The following is a 20,097-nucleotide window of genomic DNA, read 5'->3' on the forward strand; positions in this document are numbered from 1 at the left end:
CTCCTCTTCTACCACAAAGGTTGGGTGTGTGCGTGTGTGTATTTGTGATTTAATAATAAGCTTAGGGTCAAACCAAATCCCTGATGACTCACTGTTAGTGTATTTGTCATCTATTTCAATCTGTATGATTCTACTACTTCATCAGGTTTGCTTTGTTTCCCTGTGGAAGATACCCTCCTACAGACATAGTCATGAATTTCATGAATTAGACTCTTTAATGCAAGACATGAGGAGGAATTAATATGAGGGAGGAAGATCAACCTTTCAAGAACGCTTGCTGATGAATGCTAATCAGACACGCTGTATTTCTAGTATATGTCGGAGTGGGAGGGTAACAGCTTGGGCAGATGGACTGTTACTGTGGGTGTTTGTGTGTATTTTTGTATGTTAACTTATCCTTATAGTACGAGGTCAATCCCCCCTTTTGTGTTCCTTACGCCTTAGTGAAAGCTGAGTGCTAAAGCCAAAACATCCTGAATTTTGCATACACTGGCAAAGAGAGCTCATTATAGGGCGCCGTATATTGTGTGTAAGTGTGTTTGTGCGTGTGAGTGAAACGTTAGGAGAAGTGAAATAGAGGAATAGGGCAAAGAGTACTGGAATTTTAGCAGTGCCTTGACCCAGTTACTCTACGGAGGGAGAGAGGAGAAATAAATCAGCAAAGGGATGGATGAAGTGAGGGAAAAGAGAACCAGAGGAGGAAGAGGAGGAGACAATTAACACAACAGCGGTGGAAGCCATCCAAGGTGAAAAGGAGTGGGTGGGTGAAAGGGGGGAAATAAAAAAAGAGACAAACATGAAGATATTTGGCCTCAAAGGATTTGTGCACACCACAAAAGGAAGAGAATGAAAGAAAGAGACAGCAGGATGAGATGTGTCACACTATTTAAATGTTCTTTTCCTCCCGCTCTGCTTTTTATTGATGTCTTTGTTGTGATTCGTGTCTCCATGAAGAAGCCACCGCTGCAGATCGAAGTGTTGTCTGTCTATTAAAGGAGCACTTTGGGAGAGTAGCTGTGAGCCCTGAGATTCATGTTGTCTCCCCTCAGTGGTTCAATTTAGTGTCTACATTCCTTCTTCTGCTCTCAGCATAAACTGACTTCATTTCCCTCATCTGTTTTCTCCTTCCTCTCAGAGCTGCCCTATGGCTGGGAGAAGATAGATGACCCCATCTACGGCAGCTACTACGTAGAGTAAGTCTCCCTGTTGACTCGGTTAGCTCGGCTGCTCTGTAGTAAAACAGGAAATGCATTTCCATGGTTTACAACGCCTCGTTATGAATTATAAATGATTACATTCTCATGTCTTTTTTATCTGTTACTGCTCATTTGACAAAACTCATACACGGAAATTCTGCTCGGAAGGGTTATTAGGAGGCGCAAAGTAAAATACATTTACAGAGAATATTGTTATGGATTGCTGCTACTTAGCTTTAAACTTTTTTACTCTTGCTTTAAAATATTTGGCTGTAGTTATGAATTGCTTTGAGGATAACATTTGACATGTAAAACATAGGAAAGATCATAAAATATTATGTATTGCTGTATTTTAAACTAGCTAACAATATATGCAGTTAGACCTAACAGCAACAACATTAAAATACAGATAATATATTGAAGCTGTTGAGTTTTTACAGAGAGAAGGCAGAATCCAGGCTCCACAGCAAGCTCAGAGCTTGGTTTACTCCATCAGCTATAAGTTGTTTTGCTATCACCTGCCTCACCTTACTTACACATCCAGCAGGAACACGAGCCTTTAATGCTAGTCCAACATTCAATGGTATTTTATCTCTGGTTTGGTTTGCCACCTTCTGATAGAAATATCTGGGTTTTAAGCTCGCTAACTGTTTGTAACTCTTGTCAGAACTTTGTTTCGAGTCACTGTCAGTTTGCTGACCAGATAGCGTTCACAATTTATGTGAACCGGAGTGGCTGCCCACGTTTTTATATGGGGGATAGGTGAGAGCCAGAGGCACTCTAATATACAGTTACACTGGCAAACTAAAACAATTAACTGAAAGCAGCTGAAATTTATCCAGAGAGCTGCGGAGCTTGACTGTTGATTCTCAGTGGGATCAACAGGGCTAGCAACCTTTCGCTATACAGGAAGTCTTTTGATTCAATGTTGTTAAGTGGAGTTTAAATGCAGCAGTTATTTAAAGCTCTCAAAGGCAACATTCTTCTCAATGAACACTTATTTTTGGTTACTAAAAATACTTTCATGCTTCTGTTTTAGTAAAGTTTTGAGTGTAGAACTGCATTGTGGTATCGCTACCTCTGCTTGAGGAAACGCTTTGAATAATCCTGTTTCCATTATTTGTAACATTGTATTGCATTGTTTTTTTAGTCACATCAATCGAAGGACCCAGTTTGAGAACCCAGTCCTGGAAGCAAAGAGACGCCTGGAGCAGCAGAGGCAGATGCAGAGCCAGGGACTCTCCGCTCTACCACTGCCCACTATATACAGAGGTACCACACTATGTGCAGTTATGTCACAGCTGCACAAATATGATCATGTGCAGATAGATTTAAAACATTTTCAAATTCTCCCTGTAGAAGAAATTTGTAAACATCCAACATCAGTAGCTGTACATGGAGCATATTATTGTTATCCTATTATCTATTGTTTTCCTAACCTATATGATGGATACAGGCAGTTTAAAGGGTGAGTATTTGACGGGGCAGATGCACAATGTCACAATGTACAGGGTCGAGTGGAGATTGCTGGCAGTGCGGGGGACTGAGAACATGCTCGCCCTGAGGCCCCTAGTGGACTAATCCAGGCAAGCGTATGAGGATGTAATAGACCAGTACATAGTGAACTGCTTCATAATGTACTGAGTGAAAACTACATATCTCCAATGAGTCAGCTTATCAGGAATTAAGGAAACGTAAGGACACAATAGGTTCTTTCAGTATCAAAAAGATCATGGGGAAGTTAAATCCCAAGAAAAATAATGTTGAAACCAACCATGGACATTGCAGAGGAGATTTAGCTGTATTAGGTACAGAACTCCATCAATATCACCTAAACATAATGAGAAATATCTAAAATATCATGTTTCTGAATCTGTCATCCTCCAGAGAAGCCTTTGTTTACGAGGGACCCAACCCAGCTGAAGGGCACCTTCCTGTCGACGGCCCTGCAGAAGAGCAACATGGGATTTGGCTTCACGATCATAGGAGGTGACGAGCCCGATGAGTTCCTGCAAGTGAAGAGCGTAATACCAGACGGACCCGCCGCACAGGATGGAAAGATGGACACAGGTAATTATCTGTACTTAGGCAGAATATTGACATCTGGTTGAGGTTTAAACAACTACAAGCTGCTGATCAGTGTCCGAAATTAAGTTGTTGACTCACCTGGTAGATGAAAAAATCCAGTGGCCAACCATATTTTTTACAAAAATAATAAATTGCCTTTTTCTTACCTTTTTTTTCATATACATTTGTTTCAGTACATAATGTACTTCACTATATTGACTTTATATCAAAAAGTACTCAGGAGTGTAAACATGCTCAGAGTAAAATTAATGACTTAATTAATTAATTAGCCTTAGACCATCTCGAGCAGTTACAGTTTCACAGCACTGTTTAGATGCATGTAAAAACACATATGGTGCCGTGTCTACACTGTATAGGGACAAACATGAGTAATTTCCTCCGAGCTGTCATGCCAGATATTTTATTACAAACATTTACCTGCCAGTGTGGCGGATAGCCTTCCGAGATTTACTCGCCAAACAGAAAATCTACCCGCATTTTGGGCTTGGCGGGTGTTAATTTGAGAGCCTGCTGCTGATACTGTAATTCTGTGTTTGGAGAAATTCTTAAGTACAGCCTCATTATTCTGACACCTCAACATTATGGACTTTAATTTCCTGCCAGAGCAGATCAGTGTGAAGTCCTTCTGCTGGCAGTGTTTCAATTTCATTCAAGTACGTTTTTTTACCTGTCTGGTGGGTAATTTTGGTCAACCTTTCTTGTACCTAAAAGTTCGGGGAGCACAGGAGGAGAGGGGAGTGTCAATAGCCAATAAATTTGGTGGTGCAGAGTTATTTTGTCATGAAAAATTAGATTTGTGACTTTGCCAACTCAGAACATAAGCACTGGTACTTTTGTTAGTTTTATGGCTTTAGCTAGTAAAGGTCACCCACATACGCAGATCTCCAAAATCACATCCCCTGAGATACAAACACTGTGTACGTTTGCCTATTTCACTTTGTTTGTCTTGCACTAAATTCACTTTCAAAAGTCCTCCACAGTCTTTCTGAAACAAGACAAAAAAAGAAGACAGTATTTTTTTACACAGGAATTTAGTGTCTCAATAGTTAATCTCACTTCTAATGTGTGGCTTACTAGGAATTTGTAGCATTGATTTTCAATTGATTTTCAATTAAGCAGATTTTAAGACTTCTTGGGTCCTAGACTGACTAGCCAATTATAGCCTATTGTGGTTCACAATTGTTCATTTAACCTCAGTTTCACCAAGTTTCCACCAAATTTGGATTTTGTGGTTTCAGTAACTGACAAAGTTATCAGTAATAAACCATTGGGTGACACTTGCCCTGCACTAATGAAGGTCCACACTTCCTTTTTTGTCTGTTGCCAGCATCTTTTCGTTAGTTCATGAAATTCGTCTAAGCTGTATAATAATTTGTATCAATAACGTGAACAAAATTGCTGCCATACTCCAAGAAGCACATTTTAGCAATCAAAAACTTAGTGGCAGAGGTTTCAGTACCCCCAGAAATATGAATTCATCTTAAAAGGGGACATCATTTGCCCATGGTGGCATATTTGGGGTGTCCTATATTTTTGCCTGTAGCACTGTGTGTCCCAGACAAGGACTTCACTTTCCTCTTAGCAAGCGTTCTGTCCTCTGCCAGCACTCAATAACATCCAGTTTTTTTATGGGAATGAGAAAAGCTGATTTGATTGGCCATAACTGACACCAGCCTACACAACACCTACTTCATTAAGAGATTCGTTTCTGCTTTTACAGCTGCACTGCAGGTACAGTATCACTACACTTAATGCCACAACATTATTAAAAATCAGTCATATGCAGGTACACCAGCAGCATAAAATATCCCCATACACGTGTATGTGCTTTGATACTTAAAACTGAGCCTTTAATATCCACACAAACAGTAATGCAGATTCACATGTTTAACTTAGTGGATCCCTGCAGCAACATGTTAATAGACCTACCTGTAGAGAACCTTCAGTATAGGCCTAACCTCATGATGATGTTAGTAAAAATAACAGTGAGCTATAGAGAAGGAACTGTTGTATGAGGCTTTGTATGTTATCTCCTCTGGACCTGCGAGCTGTCCCCATGCCTGGCACGGTCGGTGCCTAAATCACTCATTTCGGAGCTGGGAATCCTCCTTCCTACTCTCAGCTCCTGCTCTCTGCTTTTATGTCTCTCCCTCTGCCTATCAGTTTCTCTTTCATCTGGAATCCATTTCTTTCTATATTATCACCATCTCTCTCTTTGTCACTCTGCCTTACCCTTTATTATGCTTCCCTATCTAGCCATGTCATCTGACACTTCTCCTCTGCTTTCAGTATATTTTCACTCTGTCTCTTTCTACCTCTCTAGTTTTTTTTCTCTCCTCATCCCTCTATCCTGGTCCTCTTTTTTCTCTGTTCTGATTTCTCTCTCTCCAACTTGCTCCTCTCCGCTCTGTGTCATTGCCAGAGCTGCTCACACACATGCATGCGCGCACAAACGTTCACACTCACGCATGCACACAGTCACACAGTCACACACCGGCACTCCCTGGCTGAGATTAGCTGGCCTATTTGAGCGGTGCGGCGTTGCTCTGAGGGATTGTGTATGATTGTGCGTGTGACATGTATGTGTGTGCACATGCTCACAGGAGTGTGTATGCGTGTGCATGTGTGCATGTATGACAGAGAGCGCCTCCAGAAGTGTGAAATAGAGGATTTGAGGCAGCTGCATTTGTCATGGGACTGACTTTAAATCTGAAATCCATAACTTTCCGCACGTTCAAGCTACAGCAGAGATGACAGACCATCTACTGTTGCATTTGTGAAGGTGTCTCACCTCATTGTTATTGGTATGCAGGGAAAATGTCATCAACCAAGGCAGAGGTGGAGGAAGGAAATATAAGACTACGCCATTACGAGTAAAACTGAAATGTCACCTAAGTAAAAGTACAATAGTAAGATTAACAAAATGTATCAAAAAGTACTTGTAATGCAGAAAAATGTTATACTCTTACTGTATATGTTACAGATAGATTATAGCAGCTATTTCACATAAATCCCCCAAAAACTAAAGAGGTGATCATTATTGGATTATTATTATTATTGATGTATGAATGTATTAGCAGCAATTTTAATGTTGTAGTTAGTTGAGGTTGAGCTGATCTGAAGTATTTTCTTTATACTGTTGGGTAGTTTAATCTGTATCAGTGCATCATTTTATAAGGTCATCATATATCTTGCATGTAAAATCTTTGTCTGTGAAGTAACTAGTAACTTAAGTACAATATTTCCCTCTGAAATGTGGTGGAGAAGACATATACAAGTAGAACATAATACTCAAGTAAAGTACAAGGACCTAAAATGTGTACTTTTGTACAATATTTGAGTAAATGTACACATGTAGTTACATTCCACCACTAGACCAACATGAGGTAAGGTGGACATGAATATAATATTTAGTGAGGTGATAAAATCAGACAACAGCAGCTGAACAAAGTCAACTTTCCTCTCTGTGAACACAAACATTGTTACAGATATATATTTCCAGCTAGTCAACAGAGCGACAGAGACGTGCAACATCCTGATGCATCGTGAATGAAACAAAACTGTTACTACTTGTGACTGTGACCATGTGTATCTGTATGAAGTTATGATATTTTCATGTGGATGCCAGTGTGCACCAGATGGTTGTCCTAGTCACAAAGACAGACCCTCTCTCTCTCACCTCTCTGTCTCACACATACACTTGTGGATTGCCTGCAGTGCCAGTGAACTGATATTATATTCCAATGCGACACTTCAGAGGGACAGCGCGCTTTTTCTGTGTTGCTGCAGCATGTCCTGATACCACTGAGATTTGACATTCATGGCAACAGACGGTGGCAAGGTTTATTTTTTTAGCACAGTATGTTAACACCTGAACCACAGAGACCAAGTCATGTGGTCTGTGTAACATGACATGAAAGTGTTAGTGTGGCTGATATTGTTGTGTCCTTGCTATCTCCTTCCTCTTCAGGTGACGTCATCGTCTACATTAATGACATCTGTGTGCTTGGCACCACACACGCCGACGTGGTCAAGCTGTTCCAGTCCGTACCGATCGGTCAGAGTGTGACCCTCGTGCTCTGTCGAGGCTACCCTCTGCCCTTTGACCCTGAGGACCCCAGCGGCGCAGCAAGCACCTCCCTGACCCCCATCGGCCTAGAGCACCGCCCCCTGGTGGTGAACGGCCGCAGCAGCTACGACCCCTACCTGGAGTATCTATCGTTGAGCTCCCAGCTGCCTCCTCAGGCTCTAGCCCAGGCCGGAGCCCCTCACCCCGGGGACACACATCTGGACGGCTCATCCCTGCCACCCACCACACCTGGCTCATCCTCAGCACTCACGCCTCACGACGACAATGTGTCCATGGCCTCCTCGGGGACTGCAGGGGTTGCCGGGGCAACAGCACAAGGGGCAGAGCTGCTGACAGTTACCATGGTGAAAGGGGCGGAGGGATTTGGGTTCACTATTGCCGACAGTCCCACTGGTCAGCGAGTTAAACAGGTGATGTATCACAGTTCATCTGTACTTTCACATAGTAGACCATCAGTAGCCTGTAGATGTGTTTGATATTTTAAATGTGTTTAACTGTGTGTGTGTTTTCAGGAAGTAAATGTCTTCTGTCAAGAGTAAAATCTCTGTCGTCAGCTAAACTCAGTAGTCGAGTTACAAAAAAGTAAATTTAATTTGGTCAACGCAACTAAAGATGGAGATAATATGAACAAAGTGAGCTCAGCCTGTGTAGGATTTTTTTTTTATCTAATAACGTCATAATGAATGAAGACTAGACTTTCCTAAAGAAGGTAAAAAAGTAAAAAATCCCAGACTAAATATAAAATCCTGGCACTAAAGAACAGCTCAATTAGTTCTGATGTGACAGATGTTGTTTATCATCTCTGTTATATTTATACAGTAATACATCTGCATTGCCAAAAAAGCAAATCATGTGTCTTAACAAGTAATTTATCTTTTGTTCAGTGTTCAACACTTTTTATTCTTTAAATAACCACCTGCAGCTGTTCCTAGTACAATTTTCATTGTTTTGGGAATTGAACAATTTTACAGAAGCAAGTCAATATCGTCTTGTTAGTGTCTTGAAACAGATTCCTGGACCTGAAAATGTGAAAATTACTAAAATAAGTGGATTGGTTTTGGAAATGGCTGATATATTCTTACCACATAGGAAGACTTTTTTAAAAATATGATTTTGGGCATCAACAATAAACACCTTTGCAGCATGAACAGGTAAATTAGGAAATTAAGTTTCTCAAAATACAAAAATAAATGTGCAGGTTTTCACTCTAACCCATGTTTATTAATTATGGTGGACAATAGAAGTTGGGAATGAAAGAAATTGAAAGTCACCACGAAATCACAGCCCAGCAGGCCTAACTGTGTGACTGCGGATGTGTTGTGGATGTGTTGGTGTGGTGCAGGTACTGGAGCCGGGCTCACAGGGAGCATCAGGGCTGATAGAGGGAGACCTGATCCTGGAGGTGAACCAGCAGCCAGTTGCTGCAGCTGGACATGGACGTGTGGTGGAGATGCTCAAAGAGTGTCCTGTCGGAGCCGAGGCGACACTCCTCATACAGAGAGCAGCAACAGGTGAGAGACAGACCTTTTATCTTTTTGTTAAACTGTCAGTCCCTGTGTTTCTGTTCCAGTTTGACCCCTTCAGCTCTTAAGGTGAAGGAGTGAAGTAACTGGTGCCAAATAAATCTTATAATTCAAATATTGATTGATGGTGCATATTTATAATTAATGAAAGTTCTAAAACATACTTTATGATGGATAAAGCACTGCCAAAGTGAAATACTTTTTAACACTTTTTATCTATTTATGTCAGCAGAAATGGCAAAAATGATTACAGTACAATTAGTAGCAAATAACAAGTGACATTTTAGCAAAATCAGAAAGGTCCAACACAAAAGCAACTGCCCAGCTAAACAAGCCTGTGATTGAAACGCACAAATATCATGTTACTGTGCATCTTCAGCCCCAGCTGCAGCTTTGCGAGAGAGGAGTCAAGTAGAGTTGACAGTGAGAGCTGGGAGAGCAAAATAGATTTTGATTATGATCATTTTGAGACCCGTGCTATTTTTGAACACATTGAAATTCCAGTGGCACTTTATTGGGATTTTATTCAAGTCTCTAGATGAGATTTTATTTTTGGAAATATTAAATATCTTGAGTGTAGAGGCTAAAAGAATTAATTTGCCTGGTGCAAAACTGGTCAAGTTATTCTAGTATTTATGGAAATACCAACAGTATTTTCGTAAAAAAAATACAATTCCAGGATTATTTCACAGACCATCGCTTCCATGTGCCAGTTAAGAAAAAATGAAACTTTGATGGGGAAATCAGGTCATCACAGGAGCAAACAGCCACAGGATACATTAATCGACATTAGAAAATAGAAAAAACTTAGAAATGAACAACAATATGTTGCGTAATGTTCTTCATATGTGTTGACTCATGCGGCGAATTCACAAAAATATTACAGATCAGAAAAGAGTGTAAACAGATGTCATAGTAAGTGTTGTGTGTGTCACACCATGTGTTCTCAGTGTTTTCCAAATGCGGCTTTATCACCAACATGTCATCGATGTTTTCCACTGAAGCAGACTGGAGCCACACAGGGGGGAGATTTAGAGATGTTTTTAAAATACAGCAAAATCAAGAGCTGGTAAATTCAAAGTGCAATGGAGAGATGGGATGAGAGGCAGTCATAATCTCACTGTTAGGTGTTGAACAGCTCTGTGGCACCAACACTGTTAATGGGGAAGCTGTTTAATTCCCACTGGGGCTGCTCATATTCAGAATATATGCTGTTATTTCACTCTAATATGCTTTGGACAGAAAACATCCACCAAATGACTGTGGAGAGATGTATCTAGCTGCCACCTGTACTGACTGTACTCTGAGATGATGATGATTTGCTTGTACAAATGGCATTTGTTCTGGATGTACAAATAGTTTTGATGCGATGCTGAGTTAGAGACAGTTATAAGAAAGATGAAATTGGAGTCAAAGAACCCTAAAAACAATGCACATATTTCTGTTTGTGATCTGTAATGTTACAATCTTCAGATTCTTTAGATTCACTGATCAAATAGAATTTGTTTCTGTGTGATTGACCACCCACCTTCCCGTCTGAAAAATATTCTTCTGGATCTTTCTCACAATTTCCTCCTACACCCTCGTGACTTTTAAAAGCTAACATTTAATCTTCACTGATTTTTTTTTTTTGTCAGGTTGTTTGTGTATTTAGATTTTAATTCAGGCCAGTGTTCCTCCACTATACCTTTCACATGTTGAATCGCTGTAACAAGCTCTGCATTGTGATGAGCTGCTCCACAGTGCCTTTAATTTTCTGCTTATATTCACCATTTTACCTCCACCTTGAAGTGAAAGATGACCACATGCCCTTGGTCTGAGAGAATAAATCAAAATGGAGTTATAAAATAGCTGAAAAGAGGAATAGGAAAGAATTTCTTAGCGTGGAAGTTTGAAGAGCAGAGTTCTTGTCATATTGCCAGAACGACATGGAGTGTGGCCATTTTCCCTCTTCTCCTATTTCCTGCATGACTGGCCACCTGTGAGGAAATTAAATTGCACAGTGAACGCTTTATTTGCTTGACATGTGCTCTGCACTGATTCTCTAAAAGGTGTTCTGGTCACAGGGTCAAAATTTGATTTGACTTGATAATTACCCCGGGCTGCCTATACCGCTGAGCCTGTGGCCATCTCAGGAACACACACTCAACCCCACAATAATTGACCGCACAGCACCGATCAACAGCATGCATGAAAGTCATTTGAGTCAAAAAAATCTTATGGCCATTTATGTCACATTTAACGAGTCAAAGTTCACAAGTTCATTCTGGTTGCTTTTGATGTGGCCACCCAGCAGCTCAGCAGCTCACATTTTCATGCTCATTAGTTGTTAAGTCTGTCGTTTTTCTAGCGGTAAATTGCCGGGAGTGAAGAGTTGATTCGCATTGTTCCTGAGATGATAACAGAACAATAAAAAGGAATTATAGATCTGCTCTCTTTTGCATCACTCCTTTTTCACGGGTTGTATTTAATTAGGGATGAAGGCAATCAGTCTCTTATGCATCTCAGGTTTAATTAATTGCAGTGTGACAAGAATTATTATTGCAGACCTGCAACAGCAATCAAAGACATTAGCACTTAGTGATCCTGATACATCAGACTATCTGATGGAACTGCTACTGATTTTACACTAGACCTGTTGTCTCAAGCCTACAGTACATTATTGGCCATTATTGAAGATGTATCGACAAACTTGCCTGCCAAGTGAATTAATTGTGTTCTGTATGTTGTTCAGTGAATTATACTCAGTCCCCTCATTATGTGAAAGCTAATAAATTCTACTGAGTCTGTGATGTGCACAAATGACTCAAGTGTTCGCAGCAAGAATAGAAAAAAAAACATGTACTGTGTATGTGTGTGTGTGCATGCACTGCAGCATGCAGGGATGTGTACATGAGCAGCTGAGATCAAATGTTGTGGCGCTGAGCAGCCAAGCATCTCATGAGCCAGCATCTGCCACCTGGTGGTTAACCTTTGCAAAGACACACACTCGTGTTTCACTGACAGATACGCCATTTAAAAAAGGGTGCTGAAATTCAATACACAAATGAGATAGCTGTACACACATTTGTGCATCATCACGTGTATATACACAGATCTGTATCTGAATTCATGCACACACACAGCTTGCAATGGATATAACCTTTTAAATGCTGAACTAAATGTGACAAATTGCCTCCCTTCCCCCCCAAAGATGCCATCTCCTCCTTCAACCTCACCGGTTTCTATCAAACAACTCAAGACAACGGCCCCACAGGGACTATCAGCCTGACACACCAGGAACCTCTCTGCCTCTCTTTGTGTGCCTTTCCTCTCTGCAGGGTGAACGAAAGGACAAGGTCCTTTGCAGTGACTCAGATGTGCAAAATGTCAGGAATGTTTAAACATGTTTGTGTTCATAGACGTAGGATTTCTGTGTAGAGCATCAACGGAATTTTGCTTGCACACATGATTTCAGATGTGTGACTGAGAGCATCAGTGCTTTGTGTAACACAGACAGGGTGTTAGACTTCCGCTGCATGTGTGACTATGTGTGTGTATGTGTGTGTTGTGTCTCTGTGTCTGACTGCTCCGCTCTAGTGTGGGCACTCTGCCAGAGTTCCACTGAGCTCTGGTCGTGTTCACAGCTCCGTCCCCTGACAGCCCAGTTGGAAGCGGAGCCAACCACAGACTAGAGACGTTTTGCGGCACCAATGAGGATGCAGATCATAGCTGTGAAGAAAAGGGTGTCAGGCTGCACAAGCCAATCAGGCTGATCTGAGGGCCATCCAGAACTCAGCAGGCTAGTCTGTGAGTCTGGCCTGCCAGACTGCCTGACCACTGACTCGTGAGCAAGGCCACGTGAAGCCTCTCTACCAGTCATTCATTTGTAATTCATCAGCATGCATATGAGCGTGCCACACATCCGGCACATATGCCGATGAATTGTATTAGCATTTAAATTAAGCTTAAATGTGTCTGTGAGTATGACGCTCCTCTTTAATATGAGTGGACAATTGCCTCCTAGCTCATACTCATTTCCTTCAGTGGGTCATTAAGGAAAGTTGCCTGAGAATGAGTTATTAGAATTCCTTAAAGGCCTCCCTTAAGACCTGTATTCCCTGCAGAATGCCCCCCCCCTCCCTGCTGCTGCCACTGTGCTGAATCATTTCAGTACCACGGACAGCTCTCCTGAAACCCCCATTTATGTTTATGGGACTCATGGACAGGAGAGCTCTTTTCTCCTTTGCTCCATATTCTTGTGTCCTCCTCCACGCTCACAGACACAGCAGGGACGTAGGATGTTTAGATTTCTGGTAAGCTGATTTAATTGAGCGAATAGTGGGGGCCTGGGGTTGAAAAATGTGGTGAATTAGAAATAAAAGTTTAAGGAATTGCAAAAAAAAAATGTCCTCACATGTCTAATCTATTGTATTTAATTTTTCTGAAATCTCCTCACACTTGCTCCACTTGATCTTGAAAGAAAGTTCTGCCCCGTTGCTAAGTGCACTGGTCTTCATCTCGCTTATCTAAAAGGCGGGCGGATGTAATTCCATTCCAGGACTCTCTAAAGAATATTTTACCAGCACCCACGTCTGTGAAAGGATTCATCAGCGATGCTGCAGGAGTCTACTGTGCCTGATGAGTGTGTTTCTATCCTCATGTATAAAGATACAAACCGAATGTTTATACAAGCCAACCATTGCATGCTATCTCCCCCATGTCTAAATGTATGTATTTGGGTCTCAGCAGCATAAATGTACTGTATGTCTTTGATTCAGTGGAGTCACAGGGGAGCTGTGTTGATGAGATTGTTGTTGTGATGTAGAGTGCTCCCTGCTTCCTGCATGCAGATAAAATATGACTTACAGAAGAAAGTGTGTGTGTGTATGTGTGTTGGGGGGGGGGGGTGCTTTCCCCTGCAGCTAATGATGTAATTATGTTGAAAACAAACGCAACAACCAGACCCGTTTAGGAAGAGTTACACAAACAAAGTCAAAACAGAGGAATATGAAATCAGCAAACTCATGTTAGAAGATTTAACACACGTGTCCAATATCTCAAATGTCTCCTTTAGAAACCTTTGTACATAGTTTCCCTTATAGTTGTCTTTATCTGGACAGTCATAATTGTCTGTATTTTGTTGCTTAAAAAAGAATCCAACAGATTATCCAAGTCCAACTCCCTGTTAACTGTGTTTTTTTCTCTTCCTTCCTCAGGCCACGTCTCTCCATGGAAGGCCTCCAAACAGGTACGAATATGTTTCTGCTTATGATGACGTGTTCTTACTGGTGTGTATGTGTGTGTAAGTGAGACAGAAACAGAGAAAATGTGCGTCGGTGAACCAGATTTATTTTTTGAAGCAGAGAGAGAAGACAATGGCTTGTAGGATCACTGTTTGTCACAGAGGCGGTGTTGCCTCAGAGATGTTTGACTTTGCGTTATTGTGAAATGAGCCGGCCTGTCCTGACCTGCTTATTGGTTTGATCAGATCTCACACCTCGCTGGCTGGGGGAAAAGCTTTTCAGATTTATACTTAAACTGCACCTGTTACTGCTTGTGCAAATCAGCACTCATTCATGCTATTAAAACAGAATATTCAGACATGATGAATCTCATCTCGTTGAAGTTTAAATGTGAATATTGATTTTAAATTCATTATCATATCTGCCCCTGGCCAAATAGCTATTTTTCTTTTTCACATAATTGAGTTATTGAATCAAACATTTAACTAAATATAACTCACACACTTAAAGGGTAACGCTTTTTTATTCTTTAAGTGACAATTATCCATTATTACCTATCTATTTATAATATTCTCTGTGGTTTTTACACATACACAGCCTTGGGCTTGTTGTTTTAACTTCCCTGCCATTATTTTTTGTACAATGTGAAAACTACAACATAATTCATTACAGTAAACATGAGGCCGTTATTTGTTTTATCATCAAGGTCACAGTATTTCATTATACACGTGTTTGCATGCATGTAAATGCCTTTTGTCTCTCTTTTCTGTCAACTTTTGTTTGCAAATGAAACACTTCTCTTATTAGCACTACAGCTGGTGCAGTATAGCATTGTGTACTTTTTATTGCCATGTTGCTTCTTCAGCACTTACTATATTAGTCCTTATATCTTGCATAAGGACTACAGGTCAGCGCTGCATATTATTTTTAGCTGTTTGTTGCTGTGTTGTTTTCTGCTGCCTGGGTAGCGTGGTATTATGTGGGATGTTGGGCGCTGTTATGTGTGGATTACGTCTGTGACTTGTTTTTTATTGTGTATGTTCTTTCTATGCTCTTTTTGTGCCCACACTGTGAATCAATTTCCCTTTGATATAATGAAATGGATCAGTCATTCAAATCACTAAGATGCCAACAGGAAGACATGCTATTATCGTACAGGCATTGATCCCACAGTAACATGAAGCATGAGTAGTTAAATATGACCTAGATTTAACACATTTGTATTAAACATTTCAAGAAAGAAGCAAAAATAAATGTGGCCACGAATACATTTCAAAATGAGTGGGGGAAATTTAATTGACAGTAATAAATGTTTTTACCCTTAAATCATACCGTACCTTCAATTAATTATTCGTGTTGCTGTTTTCTTTGTAGTTGCCTGACCAATGGGACCCACATGGAAGCCCCCAAGCAACCCTGTCTGGCCCGGTCCTGCCTCCTGGCACGCCCTTCCCAAACCAGCCACAGCACCGCACTTCTGTGCCTGACTCAACTGAGGGCTTCGACCTTAACAAGCCTGACCCCTATGACCTTTACGAGAAGTCAAGGGCTATCTATGAAAGCCGACGTGAGTATAGAGCATGGGAGACAGAGCATTATGTTGCATTTGATCTGCAATAAAAAAAAAAAAAAGAGCGAACCTTTTTTGTCTGCATCTGTATGTCAGGTCCAGAGTATGAAGAAGTGGAGGTGCACCTTCTGAGGGAGAAGACCGGGTTCGGCTTCCGCATCCTGGGGGGAGACGAGGCCGTGCAGGCTGTGAGTCCGGACGCCCGTGACAAGGCTCGTATGGGACGGGCTGGACCTCACACATACTTAACCTCATACACACCAACCCCATCTTACCTGCACCTAACCTCACCTCACACTCTTTATGCTGTTACAGTTCATTCATCTGACCAACATGCCCTCCATACACACACTTACACACAAGCACACCTTGACTTTCTCACACTGTCCTGATCCTCTAACTGCTCGGTACCTCCCATACTGAAGAAACGCCTTGCTAACTTGTGCAAGTGTAAAACAGCATGCAAACTTCAATACAGAAAGTGTGGCAGGAGAATATTAGGAAGGTGAAACAATGTAGTTCACAGGCTAGATAACGTAGTTACTGTATGATGCCACTATTTCATCTTCTTCACCTTCATCTATGCTGCTAATATTGATTGTCTTTGAACAGATTGTTATTGGCGCTATAATAGAGAACACTCCTGCTGAGCGCGATGGGCGGCTTAGACCCGGGGATGAGCTCATTTCTGTGGATAAAAATGTGGTTGCTGGGAAACCGCACAAATACGTAATAGACTTGATGCACGCAGCCGCTCGCAACGGTCAAGTCAGCCTGACTGTGAGAAGGAGAGTGCAAATGCCTGGTGAGGAGATGTTTTATCTTTTTTGTTCTTTTCTGTTTTGTTTTATCTTTTTTCACACTTTACCAAAACCGGAGCACACGCTGCACATTTCACTGGCATCAATTTGAAAAATAGACAACTTGGATAGGACACACACGCAGACAATCTGTGTGCAGGATCAGTGTGTACTGTACTTCTCACCCACGCATCTTCTCTGAGGTAGTAGATCATACATACATCTATCCTTTGTTCTTTCTGAACATTGAAGCAGGCTTTGTGATTAGTGTCTTTCCACATGCAGTACAACTGCAAGGACGTATGATTACACAAGGGTTAGACCTGTCAAATGACAAACCAACAAGCAATATTTGGCTTTGATAGAGAATCCCTGTGGGAGGTAGAGAAGTGCATTGTTTCATGTAATACAAGCTGCAAAATTAGAATTTTTCCAGTGGCTTTATCTGAAGTTTTTAAAATAAATGGTTATAAGAGACTGAACTGGTTGTTTTACAGTAGCAGAGCTGTTGTCCTGACTCATCCCTACTCGTGTCTTTCTGGCTCTTCCGCCTCCTTTCCTCCAGGTGAACCATGTCCTGTAAACGGCCGCAGCCCCGGCTCAGTGTCGACACAACACAGCTCTCCACGTAGTGACGCAGCCTCGGCTTCAGGCCCGCCGGTGGTTGCCGTCCCCGCTGCAACCTCTCCTCCAGAGGGATCTGCCCTGCAAACCAGTGACGTGGTCATTCACCGCAAGGAGAATGAGGGCTTCGGCTTCGTCATCATCAGCTCCCTGAACAGACCGGAGAACGCCACCGTCATCAGTGAGTTTCTTCTGTCTGGAGCTCTAAAGGTTGCTCCTGAATTCAAATGGTGATTTGTAAATCCTGATGACCAAGGATCCTGAAAAGGGTGATGACTGTCCAAGAGTGATAGTTTATGGGTTCTGGTTACTATTTCAGTTTCAGGTGTTAGGTGGTATCTGTGAGCCTTTGCATTACGTATGTAAAAAAAACAGGCATGTGCACAGATAGACCCCAAGTGGAGCTCAAGCCCTTTTGGCCTCTGACTAGATAAGGTCCCTTTTTGCAAGACATTTTTCGTCTATTTCTTTTTCTAATTTTATATTATAGTCTTTAAATTTGGCCCGTGGAATCAATGCTCAATTAAAAGCATATTGTAATGCCTGACAACTGCATTTGAGTTCTAATTCTGCAAAACCGCACAAGCTCCTGCCCCTCTCTCTATGACTTTCCCTGTCAGCCACCACAGTTAACACACACAAACCGAGCAAGCTGCAGAGCAGCATGATCCACATCTCCCTGACCTGCCTTCATTGGTGACAGTCAGGTAACGATAGTGTTTGCCCTAAGCCCCGGCGTTGTTTGTCACTGTTGTGAAATGAAACCACTATTAAAACATCTCAATACAGCAGCCAGCCTTACTTAGGCAATAACCCTCCATTAAGCTTAACAACAAGCGAACTAGTCTGGCGTAAAATAGCGTCGTCAGTGAAAAAGAGTGAACCCTGGTAGTTAGTTCCTTTGACAGGCAACTGAAATAAATAAATATGCATTACGTGGTTAATAGTGTATGCAATCATATTTGGATATCTATCCTCTCTCCTCACTCCTTATCTCATTTTCACCTCTCCTCTCCTCTCCTCTCCTCTCCTCCTCTCTCCTCTCCTCTCCTCTCCTCTCCTCTCCTCTCCTCTCCTCTCCTCTCCTCTCCTCTCCTCCTCTCTCCTCTCCTCTCCTCTCCTCTCCTCTCCTCTCCTCTCCTCTCCTCTCCTCTCCTCTCCTCTCCTCTCCTCTCCTCTCCTCCTGTGTCAGCAGCTCTTTTGTTAGCAGCATTATTCAGGCTCCAAGGGCTTTTGGGGGAGACGGGCTTTAAGGTGTCACCAGAGCAATTAGCTGTAGGCTCTATTAAAGCCCCCCTTCCCCCCTCATTCACACACCTCTCCCCTCCTCCACTTCACCTCCACTCCTTCCCTCCATTCCCTACACTCGAATCACATTCTGCCAGCCATCTTTAAGGTGGTATGACTCCCTCTTCCTCTTCCTCCTCTCTCCATCCCGTCTCTGTCTGCAGTTTCCTCTCTGGTCCAGCTGAAGCAGGACAACGAGACTGATAGTTTTAACTTTTATTCTCTGTGGGGTTTCCACTCTGAGAAAGAGTCTGAATTATCGGTGAACAGGACTCAAAGGTCAAGCTGATGAACTTTTACCTCCTAAAAGTAAAAGTGTAGCTTTAGATCTAGTTCAGGTTGATTTTATTCTTAAAAAATAGCCGGATTTGTTCTGATGAGACGCAGTTTGACAGTTTTTTTTTTTTTCTTTTATACTATTTTAGTACATTAAATGGTTTTGAATCATGTTAAATGACACCATGTCAGTTGTCTTTTCACTGCATGTCCACTCAAAAAACATGGTCTGCTTTACTACTGTAATAACCAGTGGGCTTCATGTCCCTTAGCAATTAATTTATTTGAGTGATGTTTTTAATCCACCCAATAGTTTCAGAACTTTCATTAGATGGGGTCAAACTGGAATTGACTTTTGGGTTTGGGTTTTTTTAATTTTGTTTTGAGGATTTTGTCTTAAATTGGTCTTAATCTCATGCCAGGGTAGTATTAAAAAACTCTTTAAAAGTCTTGGCTTTATTAAACATATGGTTAGACTTTGCTAAAGGGAGCTGATATCTTTCAACAGACTGTGGGATTCTTGAGTCAGCTTGGACTAATTGTGCACTGAATAACCTGCACAAATACCTGGTGTAGTCACATTCATATACAAAAAATATTATATTAATAAATATCAATTTCTAAGAACTGTATGCTTAAGTTCATGGCACCCCCTCTCAGTGTCTGTATACATCTAGGAATAAGCATACCCCAAATGTGAGTTTAGTGTACAGTAGTCATTGTAATATCAAACATTCTGGTGCATCCAGAAATGTGTAATATTGACATGGAAATTTTCAGTTTTCTGTCTTTATTTGTGTGAAAAGTGGCAATCAAATTTGAAACTCAAATACCATTTGTTTTGTTTAGATGTTATTGTCATAAAATAGTGTCGAAGATTTAGAAAATTACATTTCTCAGCAGGTTTTAACAGTGTAAGCTTTTCAATGCAGTGACATTGCTTGGATTGGACAACTACAAAGCTTAATATTTGGAACTAATTTTAAAAAGAGTGGCTGCAATATTATAAATTTATGACTGGCAAAGCTCATACTGTAATACAATTTGAAATGTTATTTCCTCCACTTTAAAATTGAGTATTATCTGTGCTGTTTTGGCATCTTTCTTCAAAATTGGTGTTGACAACTAGCTTGTTATTGTCTGTTTCCAGCTGTGCCCCATAAAATAGGACGTATAATCGAGGGCAGCCCTGCAGACCGATGTGGGAAGCTGAAGGTGGGTGACCGGATCCTGGCTGTGAACGGGCAGTCCATCATCAGCATGCCGCACGCAGACATTGTCAAGCTCATTAAAGATGCTGGGCTAACAGTCACACTTCACATCGTACCGGAGGAGGGTAAGTGTTTTTGTATGGCAGCTTGTTTAATTTTCCCTTTGCATTGCAGTCTTGTGCATTTGTGAACGTGTTGATCCATTTT

At 41.4% G+C, this 20,097-nt stretch overlaps 1 protein-coding gene across 4 annotated transcripts in view; it reads left to right on the forward strand.

Annotated features, from left to right (window-relative positions):
* The window catches only part of LOC122986234 (membrane-associated guanylate kinase, WW and PDZ domain-containing protein 2-like), an 88,488-nt gene that overhangs the window by 60,961 nt on the left and 7,430 nt on the right, over positions 1-20,097 (forward strand). For 3 of the 4 annotated variants that reach the window (XM_044357392.1, XM_044357394.1, XM_044357395.1), the window contains 11 exons: positions 1,136-1,193; positions 2,347-2,468; positions 3,084-3,266; positions 7,255-7,784; positions 8,717-8,885; positions 14,096-14,127; positions 15,497-15,689; positions 15,789-15,904; positions 16,305-16,497; positions 17,058-17,297; positions 19,830-20,015. In XM_044357392.1, the coding sequence (XP_044213327.1) occupies positions 1,136-1,193; positions 2,347-2,468; positions 3,084-3,266; positions 7,255-7,784; positions 8,717-8,885; positions 14,096-14,127; positions 15,497-15,689; positions 15,789-15,904; positions 16,305-16,497; positions 17,058-17,297; positions 19,830-20,015 (2,022 nt within the window). The remainder of the gene's footprint in view (positions 1-1,135; positions 1,194-2,346; positions 2,469-3,083; positions 3,267-7,254; positions 7,785-8,716; positions 8,886-14,095; positions 14,128-15,496; positions 15,690-15,788; positions 15,905-16,304; positions 16,498-17,057; positions 17,298-19,829; positions 20,016-20,097) is intronic. The other variant, XM_044357393.1, reaches the window with a different exon arrangement.

The sequence above is a fragment of the Thunnus albacares genome, chromosome 7 (genome assembly GCF_914725855.1).
Source record: "Thunnus albacares chromosome 7, fThuAlb1.1, whole genome shotgun sequence".
NCBI classification, from domain to species: domain Eukaryota; kingdom Metazoa; phylum Chordata; class Actinopteri; order Scombriformes; family Scombridae; genus Thunnus; species Thunnus albacares.